Raw genomic sequence first — 10,373 nt, forward strand, 5'->3', positions numbered from 1 at the left:
ATAATAATAAAGTTCTAGGTGCTGACTAGGGTCACATCACAGTCTGGGTTAATTTTCACCGTGTTAGAGGGTATTTTCCCACTACTGGCGATACAGCACACATTAAGTGACTGCAGGTGGAAAACCCTCACCCAGGACCCAGCCAAGCCCCCCTCTGTCCCCTCCCAGAGGGGCTTGGTGAGATTATTTGATCAGGGACACCTCTTACCTTTGAGTGATGAAATGCCAAAGAAAGATAAAAGTTGTTTAGTTGTTTTGCTTTGAGGTTTGGGGTTTGGTTGTTTCGGTTTGTTTGGGGTTTGGTTTTGTTTGTTGGGTTTTTGGGGTGGGGGTGGAATTGTGGTTCCTGCTCACTCAGTGACATTGCATTTTCACAGCAACAACAAGTTTTTATGCAGAATAGAGTAAAAGCGGGAAATGGCAACTTCTGGCAGGAGTTACTTCTTGAATAAGGAATAAAGACAGAAGGTTTTTTTTATTACCCTCATTTCTTTGTTCCAGGATTTTTTTCTTTTTTTTCTGTTTTGTTTTGTTGTGTTTGTGGTTTTTTTCCCTGTTGCCTCATGCAATAGCGCAAATCTCTGGATGCAAACTCTACTGACAATATAATTGTCTTTGCTTTTAACAAACCGCTGTGGGCATAAATTAGAAAACTCATTAGAGCTTTGTTTCATGGCTTTGAAAAGCAGAAATTTTGAAGGGGTAAAAATGAAAGGATAAAGGTGTGTGGTTGCCTAAAAACAAGCGACAAATATCAATTGAACACTGCAATTTAATTCAGCAGCCTGGTTTCAAAGACAAACCTGTTTAAAAAATTACATTTTATTCAGTTGACTATCCCATTACTGTTTAACTGCACTAAAACTTCAAAGTTTATCCATTTTGATCGTGTTTCCATCCTTCCTAGGAGGAGCTTTTCACAGAAGCTGCCTCCCCCACCCAGCCCATAAATTGAGACCCCACCTAAATTGAGGCTGGGGACTGACAAGAAAAATCAGGAATGTGTGTTGTGCATATACATTTAAAACAAGAATATATCGCATTATATATATAAATACATTGTACAATATACAGTTAATACTGTATTTATATATATATACACACATATATTTATATATATCTGTATAACTTGCCATTCATAGGACCAGAGACCTCATAGGTGTCCTTTCTGATCAAAAATTATTCTGTCCCACTCAATGCAGGGCTGACTTCACAGCCACATCAGGTTGCTCATGGCCTCATTCAGGCAACTTTTTAGTATCTCCATGAGTGAAGGCTCCATAGATGCAGGAGTCTCTATCAGATGTTAATGATGGGAGTTCAGGGCCTTACTGTGATTCTTTCTGCTGTTCTCCTCAGAGCATCCTTCACCACCTTGTTCCTCAGGCTGTAAATGAGGGTGTTCAGCATGGGCATCACCATCGTGTAGAAGACTGAGACCACTTTGTTGGTGTTCAGGGTGTAACTAGAGCTGGGGCGTAAATCCATGAAGATTGCCATCCCGTACAACATGGTCACTGCTGTCAGGTGGGCTGCGCAGGTGGAGAAGGCTTCTTGCCTGCCTTCATCTGAATGGATCCTCACAATGGTGAAAGAGATGAAGATGTAGGAGACCAGGATGGGGGAGATGGGGCTGAGCTCAATGACACCAGCCAGGGAGAAGAGGATCATCTCATTGATGTAGGTGCTGGCACAGGACAGAGCCAGGAGAGGAGAAATATCACAGCAGAAGTGGCTGATAACATTGGACCTGCAGAAGGGCAGCCTGATGATGAAGGTCATCTGTATGATGCAGGTTGCAGGTCTTTGTGGGCAATGAGCAGGGGCAAAGGTTTGTCATGGGTTTGGCTGCAGTTTAGGTCTCTAAGAGAAGTGAATCTTGATTGTGTACTGCCAGCTCCTTAATCAGAATCCACAAGAGTCATAACAGTCTAAACTGCTAATAAAGGTTTAGCTGCATACGTGGGAGTTGCAAAATCCTCCATTAATTATTGTCAAAAACCCGTTACAACACTTGGCAGCCTCCAGAGATGGAAAAAGTAGATATCCAAACAAGCACAAGTTATTCCTCCGTCTGAAAATCAATGGGGAGGTGAGAAGGTGCATCCAAAGGACAATTTACTCAAGTATCTTAAACACCTATCGCAAGGAGCTTAGGCTGTCCTAATTAGCTCTGGCTGGATGCCTGGAGCAGATGGCTGGGATTAGAGGGGATGAAGGCTGACCCAAGCCTCCAGAAGATGAATTAGCCTAAAAGGCTTCCAGGCTACTGATGGTTAAGAACAGGGAGGTCTACACAGCACCCACCTGCTAGAACATCATTGCTAGACAGACCTTTTGTCAAGCCACCTTAATCCTCTGGTCAGGGTCAGGCCCAGCAATGCTGCAGGCAGGTCCATAGTCTAGCTTAGGTGTAGTTCAAAGGAATCTGTAGGTGTGCACCCCTATTGCTGAACTGGAAACCAGTGCTTCTCTAGCATAACTCAAGAGAGAAGCAAGACCCCTAGGCTGAGCTTAAATAGAGCTCATGGCCAAATAGGCAAAGGGTGGGGATGGAGGCTCCAGGTAAGGCTGGTTAAGGTGATTATGGCCTATTAGTTCACTCTGGGACAACCAATCACTGTCTGAAAATGCCCATTTCTCACCATTGAATATAGTGGAAGCCCAGGGTTACTAGCTCAGATGTGGACATCGGGGCCATAGGTACCTAAATGTGGATAATCGCACCCTTGCTGGATTATCTGGCCTATCCAGGGTCCACAGAAGGACATCAGCAGCTCCAGAGATGGAGTAAGTTGTGCTTTAGGTACCATTTGGGGATCCTCTGAAAGATCTGAAATTTCTCTAAACTCATTTTCATTCTGTTGGCAAGGTCAGACCAAAACCTTTGCAGGATCCACAAGTATCTCAGAAGCATTATATGAGCTGGTCATTATTGCCACTGTGTATCTGTGCTCAGTGATGACTCATTCACGTGATGCCTTTCAGACACCTGAAGCAGCACGTTGGCTTTCAGAATTGCATTTCACCCTTTTTTTTTTCCTTTTTTTTTCTTTTTCTTTTGTTTTTTCCCCCTCACAAACAATGTCATGAGGAGCCCTGGGGCCTTTATCCCAGGAGAGCACATAGGACATATTTACAGCCCTGTCTCCCACAATCTCAGCTATTGAAGTGTGGGAAGGAGGACACATCTTTTCTCATCAGGCAGTTAATAGAGGTTGGGCAGACGCATAGATGTTCTCTGCTGCTTTTGGGTTAAACCCTTGACTCCCACCACTCAGTAGCAGCGAAGGCACAGGAGGAGCCGTAACACCAAGACAAAGCCAAGCCTTGCCTGCATTTAAGCAGTGGGCTTTCTTCTTTACGTCCTCTTTTTTATCATCTCAGTCAGAAACCAGCATTGTCAAAGTAGGTTTTCTCTATAATAAGAGGGAGTAATGGCTTATGCAAATTGTTTTTCTTTAGGCAGCTAAAGCAAGATTAACTGATTTATGCAAGTGTTAAATAAGAACGAGTATTATTTTGTCATAGAGAAATGCAACGTTTCAAATTGTCACCAGAATTCAGTCATTAACAAATCAGCCTTTGGAATAAGCACATTTTAAAATTAACTCAGATTTCAGGTAAGCATCTTAACTTAATGCCCATGGTTTTAGGATGCTTCAGTGTGCTGAAGCTCATAAATGTATAAATCATTACTTTACCGATGTGAATTGTATCCATTGCGAGTGAAATCTAATAGTTTGACAAATGTAATATGAAGACTGCAATAATAATTAAAAGCCAAGGGAAAATGTCTGGAGGTCATTAATGTTTTGTAATCTGTGATTTCACTGGAACTGTGACTTTCTCTTGCTCCAGGTATAAATGCACTCCTATGAAGTTCCTCTGAGGTGTCTTCTGAAACAAATTCCTTTCAGACTGTAAGTGAATAAATATCCATCTTTTTTCTTAAATCTGAGAACACATGTGCTAGAATAAATCCATAGTTCTATGTATCCAAGCATACAAAACCAGAATTGGCTTTCCTATTTCTTCAACTCACTCCTGGTTCTTTTCTAAGTACCTAAGCTGAAAACCAAAAAAAATACAATATGGATTTAGAAAACATAGCAGAATATACCAAAATGTGGCAATTAAACTGGTGATTGATTGGAGTAAAACATGGTCCAAAAGTGAAACTCTATTTATTATCATTTTTATATTTTTCTTCCATTTGCCTCAGCAGGTAACATCTGGTCATGGGAGGAAATCACACGCAGACTAAATTCATCCTCTTAGGAATTACAGACAGTCCGTGTGCGCAGGCCCCTCTTTTTGGGTTTTTTCTATTGATTTACACTGTCACTTTGGTGGGGAACATTGGGATTATGGTCTTGGTTTGGGTCTTTCCCAGCCTCCACACCCCCATGTATTTCTTCCTCACCCATTTTTCATTTGTTGATGTCTGTTATTCCACAGTCATCTCCCCCAAAATGCTAGCAGACCTGTTATCAGAGAACAAAACCATTTCTTTCACTGGCTGCGTGATGCAATTCCACAGTTTTGCTTTCTTTGCGACAGCCGAGTGTCACCTCCTGGCAGTGATGGCCTACGACCGGTATGTTGCTATCTGCAACCCCCTGCTTTACGTGACGGTCATCTCCAGACGCGTCTGCTGGCAGCTGGTAGGATCATCCTACCTCATTGCCTTTCTCTGTGCCATCATCTACACAGGCTATGCATTTAGGGGTTCCTTCTGTGGACCCAACCAGATCGACCACTTCTTCTGCGATGTCAGCCCTGTGCTAAAGCTTGCATGCTCTGACACCCACAACAGCCAGATGGTCATCTTTGCCTTTGTTGCCATAAATGGAGTGAGCACGAGCATGGCCATTTTGCTTTCCTACATCTGTATCCTCCGCACAATCCTGAAGATGCACTCAGCACAGGGCAGGTCCAGAGCCTTCAACACCTGCGCCTCCCACTTGACAGCTGTTTCCTTATTGTACGGGACAATATTCTTCATGTACCTACAACCTGTGTCTAGCCACAGCAGCCTGGATAAGGTGGCCTCTGTCTTCTACACCGTGGTCACCCCCATGCTCAACCCGTTCATCTACAGCCTGAGGAACAAAGAGGTGAAGAGTGCTCTGGTGAAGTGCAGGAGAAGGATGTTAAACCGCTGTCAACTCAAAGAAGTTTTATCAGCTAGGAAGTGAACAGTTTATCTTAAGTGAGAAAGCCTATGATGCATTAATACAACTGGGTTTTTCCATGATCCTCACATGTTTATCTAGGTTCTTCCATAGTTTCTGCACAAAAGTGAATTACAGTATTTAGCCCTGAGAAATAGAGCCCACAATCTCATCTTCCTTGGAAGGCAACCAGGAGGACTGGGAGCCTCAAACTTCACTTTGCAGTCACCTGCCTGTAGGAAGAAATTATCCTGAATTATTCCAGACCTCTCTTTCTCACAGGAAGCATAAATCATAGTTTTATTGATTTATAATTTTTTTTTCACTGACAAATATGTATTTTTCTTGCAAGATTATTGACCTTATTCCTAAAGTCCAATAAAATTCCTCAGTGTTACTTCTAAATTGTTTATTAGAGTTAAGCTGCCGGTGTTGGAGGGAACATTTTGGAAAAGTGCATTTTAAAATTTGCTTGCTGAAAAAAAAGAAGATAAAAGGGCTTGGACAGATACAGGAACATTTGTTTCTGACTTAAAAAGTGAAAAAGCTGGTGGGAGTCAGGATCTTAAAGCATATCTTTGGATATCAAGGGGTATCCTTCCCCAGACTGTGTACTTCACACACACATCTTCACTTAAAGGATATAATTAAAAATACCAGGTGATGAACCATGCTAAGACTGCCCGGTGTTAAGGACAATTTCTGCACAGTTATAGCATCAAGGGGGGCTCCCATTCCTTTTAAGTGGTGTTTTTTGTTCAACTTAAGTGTCATTTACCTAACTGGTGAGACAAATGGAATTACACTTGGAGGTATGTATCAGTGCCCCGCATCCGAACGCCCAGCTCATGCTGGGCATATGATATGATGGCATATTTCATTTAAAAATTAAGTGTGTGTCTACTTTCCATACTTGAAAGACAATCCTGAACATGTCATCTATGGGTAGCTGACAACTGGGTCTAAAAAAAGCCCCAAAAAAGCAGTTCTGCAAATTATTACTTATTAAAGAAGGGAGAATATAAAGCATTGTACAGGAATGGCCATAACACTGAGAGGGGGCCAGAAATCCTTCATCTTTACCTGGTAGGCACATAAGAGAAAAAGCATCCAATTTTCTGCTCATGCCAATTAATTCCAAAAGATGTTTGCCGTTTCTTGAGTGCACACTCCTAAGCATTTATGATTGGGTGCAATTCTGCAACTTCCTTGCAAAATTTAGCAAAATCCATGTTGGCTGGGTAGATTCAGCATAGGGTCTTTCTCCTTCTCACATACCTGATTTTGGTTGCCCCTTGCCTGTTGACACATTTGGGTGGTGTGATGAGTTCTGGCTCTGCATAGTTACAGACCCATTTGCCTTTTCTGCAGCGGGGAAACGCTGCAGGAGAAAAATATCTTTCCCTGAGCTGTTGTGAGTAGTGTGGGAATTAACTCGTATTTGGAAAGCAGATGGATGGTGAACAGCCTCTTTTGTGCGTTCCAGCAAACAATACTAGGAGAGAAGATGTCTTAGGTCTAGGGGAGAAGTGGCTTCCACCTGCAGCTGAATGAAGGAGCCGAAAACAATGTTATTGAATGCTAAAGAGCTTGGCAAGACAGAGATTTTTTTATATCAGATAGTTTATTTCTTTTAAAAAGTTCACAACACTTTGCTTTCTTCCTTCTATTTTGTTGGATATTTTTGCTATACAAACAGAATCATAGGACCACAGAAAGCCCAAGTTAGACCTTGAAAGAACAACTTGTCTGACCTTTCGTGGGAAAGGGCAGCCTAGACAAGACACATAGTCCGTAGGGCTCATTGCTGCTTGATGAATCACCCCACTCCGGGTGTCCTTATTTCTTCTTGTTTTTAATAATGTTTCCAAAGCAGAGACAACTAAAATGCTCAAATGTTTACCCAAACTCGGTGTTACTATCCTAAAAGAGGTCTGGATTGCCGCAGTCTTGTGTGTGGTGGATCAAACTTGGTGAACTTAGTGAACTTTAAGAACTAAAGTGCAGGGGAGGCAGAATTGTAAACTTCCACAATATGGGAAACAGGCTTAATTTTTTTTTTGCAAGTACTTTTTCTATTAAAAGCATCATTGCATTATTTTGCTTTGATCTTGACAGACAAGAGGTCTTCAAAATTTAGACACTTATGCCTGTAGACATGAACTTCCCACATGAAAAATATACTATTACGGTCCCCTCCACAAGTGGTTCTGACATCTTAAAAAGCAAGCAACTTTTTAGGCAGGAAGAGCTGGAAATTTACCTCTTTGCTCTGTGCTTCAAGTGCGGTTAGATCAGCCTGAACATTTTGGAAAGAGAAAATCATATGCTCTGTAGATCATTCAAAACCTGGCCCATACTTACCTGAACGCTTAAGATTGTATTCATATAACCTAGCCTTATCTACCTAAAAATTAGTTAACAAATCTTTAGCTTTAGTTCAAGTGCAGTTAGATCAGCCTGAACGTTTTGGAAAGAGAAAATCGTATGCTCTGTATCTCTGGCCCATATTTACCTGAGCGCTTAAGATTGTATTCATATAACCTAGCCTTATCTACCTAAAAATTAGTTAACAAATCTTTAGCTTTAGACACCTTATCTAGTGTTATCCTTTAGATAATGAAGAGGACAGATATCTCAGAGCAGTGCCTAACATAGGTGAGGAATGCCCTTTTTTTCCCTGTTAAAAGAAGTATTTCATTAATTAATTTCATTTAATGTATTGTATTTGTACAGGGAAGATTCATTGGCCTTTGATGATAAGGGAGTGAGGTCCTGAAAATGAAAAGAGGTCATAAGGCAGATTTTAGGCTGTAAGTTGGGAGATGCTGATGGCTGTGGAAGAACACTTTTATGGGGCATTCAAGGAGCCTGGAGATAATGACTAGTGTACATCTGAAAAGACCAAGAGGGAAGGAAAAAGATCTTCACGAAATAAAATACAGAAGATTAATCAAGTTGTCTATGGTATCTGGTGACTGGCACAAGCCAGCAGTAGAAAGAAAGCAAGACTTGGAAATGTTTCCAAACCAAATCTGAAAGACTAGGTAATAGGGTGGGGAAAAAAATATCCTTGGCATTGAGTGAAGTTATGGTGTCCTTCGTCACAAAAGCACCAGATAAATATCATGGCAAAGCTACTTCCACATGACATCCCTCAGGGCCTTCTTCACCTCCCTGTTTCTGAGGCTGTAGAACAGGGAGCTCAACATGGACACCACCAGTGAGCAAAACACAGCAAAGATCTTGTCTGTGCTCGAGGTGTCACTGGGCCTTGGTTGGAAGTTCAGGGCGAGGATAGACCCATGGAAAATGGTGACGCCAGCCAGGTGGGAGGTGCAAGTGCAGAAGGCTTTGTGCCAGCCCCTGGCAGAGCTCTTCTTTGAGATGGCAGAGAGGATGAAGGTGTAGGAGACCAAGACAGCCAAGGTGGTCACCATCTCCACCAGTCCCGCGAGGCCAAACACCGGGCGCCTGTTGACACAGATGTTGGAGCAGGAGAGTGCTAGAACAGACATGAGCTCGCGGTAGAAATGGTTGACCTTGACTGGACGACAGAAAGGCAGACTGAAGGTGAAGTCTGTGTGCACTGAAGAGTGCAGCAGGCCAAGCACGTATGAACCGGCCACCAGTAGGATGCAGACCCTGTGAGACATGAGAGATGGGTAAAGCAAAGGGTTGCAGATGGCCGTGTAGTGGTCGTACGCCATTGCAGCCACAAGGAAGCACTTGGTGGTCCCAAAAGCTAGGAAAAAAAAAACTGGGTGGTGCAGCCAGCTATAGATATCGTTTTCTTCCTCATCAGAAGGTTCATTAAGGCCTTTGGTGCCACCACAGATGAGTAGCAAGCGTCTAGGAGAGACAAATTGCTAAGGAAAAAGTACATGGGTGATTGAAGTTGACTGCTGCTCCTGATCAGCGCAAACATGCCCAGATTTCCTGCCAGAGTGGTGAGGTAAATGAATAGGAACAGAACAAACAAAGGTGCTTGTAGTCATGGGTTGTCTGTCAGTCCCACAAGAGACTCACTCTGTAACTCTCTCTGTTTGATTTTCCTTGTCCATCTTCTCCAAAAGTGCTGTGAGTGATGTTCTTAGAGCCATACTAAAAATAATAAATTAATAGAGAGGCGCAGCAGCTAAAAAGACCAACAATCCCCAGTGTCTATACTAAGGCTCTCATTATCAGAGATTTTGTTTCATTTTAAATTAACATCCACCAAAAGACAATTTGGCAAGACAGTGGAAAATTTATTTCCATATCAGTCACTCTGCCAAGTGTTCATTTTTTCATTCATTTTGATACATATCTACTTTTACCTATTGCATAGTCATAGTATATATCACAGTGCAGTGTAACCCTCCCAAGTTCTAGCAAAATAGAGTAAAATAAAGGGATCAGTGATTTCCCTAGCAGATCAGTTATATCGATTTTGAAAATAGATTGTTCACAGAATTTGAGCTAGAATATAACCTTCAAAATTTTAGGAATCCTTCCCAGGGGAGATTTTTATTTTAAGGTTAATTTACTTGCATTGCTTCAGAGAGAAAAGACGTAAATCCTCCCTATTCTTCCATAACTTTTCATTTCTTTTGCTATTTGGGGTTATGCTTTTATGGAGTGTATGGAAGTGGTGCGGTGCCATCATTTATGAGAAAAGAAACCACCAAAAAAAAGATGGTACAACAAATCTTTGCCTTTATAATGTCTTTCTCTATGCCTCCTCATTCTAGAATTCATACATAGGAGTTTTAAATATATGGAAATACACCAATGTATCCTGACTTTTTATCACAGAAATCAATGAGAAATATGGAGCAGCCCTCCACAGTGGCCCAGAAGCAGCCATTGTAACGTAAATACATATTTAAAACAAATTAAGAAAAAAGCCAAGAAAATTGTTGGGTAAATCGTCCTAAGATCACAGAAAACACTGTGCTGCTCATAGGGGTTTTTAAATATCTTTAGTGGAATGAGAACAGCTTTCCCACAAGGAAAATCAGCAGGTACATTGCTGTAAAACTGGCATTAATGAGCCTGGCTTATATTCACAATGGAAAAAAACAAATCATGTAACGAGGTGGAAGATGTGCATGGGATTTAGCTGCATGCCAGAAAACTCAGCCATTTATTGACAGAGCTATAGGGGTCAAAAACACTGCAGAAAAACCTGTAGAATCATAAAATTACTCAAGA

General features: G+C 41.7%; 2 protein-coding genes across 2 annotated transcripts; one reads left to right on the top strand and one right to left on the bottom strand.

The window, feature by feature from the left end:
• Positions 1–1,332: 1,332 nt before the first annotated feature.
• LOC104548796 (olfactory receptor 1002-like) lies at positions 1,333–8,991 on the bottom strand (the record flags this gene model as incomplete). Its single annotated transcript, XM_010194915.1, is given in 3 exon segments — positions 1,333–1,780; positions 8,760–8,931; positions 8,934–8,991. Coding segments are annotated over 3 exon segments (678 nt in total), but the record flags the coding sequence as incomplete, so codon positions are not given.
• Positions 4,242–5,491, top strand: LOC104535480 (olfactory receptor 1020-like). Its single transcript, XM_010194914.1, has 2 exons — positions 4,242–5,135; positions 5,417–5,491. Exons 1-2 carry the CDS (start codon positions 4,242–4,244, stop codon positions 5,489–5,491), a joined length of 969 nt encoding a protein of 322 aa, XP_010193216.1.
• Positions 8,992–10,373: the final 1,382 nt, after the last annotated feature.

This window comes from Mesitornis unicolor, unplaced genomic scaffold (assembly GCF_000695765.1).
Source record: "Mesitornis unicolor isolate BGI_N332 unplaced genomic scaffold, ASM69576v1 scaffold30921, whole genome shotgun sequence".
Taxonomy (NCBI): Eukaryota; Metazoa; Chordata; class Aves; order Mesitornithiformes; family Mesitornithidae; genus Mesitornis; species Mesitornis unicolor.

Coding starts and splice junctions, on each gene's coding strand:
- LOC104535480 (XM_010194914.1), top strand. CDS start 4,242: ATGGGAGGAAATCACACGCAGACTAAATTCATCCTCTTAGGAATTACA. Junction 5,136..5,416: donor AAGAGGTGAAGAGTGCTCTG/GTGAAGTGCAGG, acceptor ACCTGCCTGTAG/GAAGAAATTATCCTGAATTA.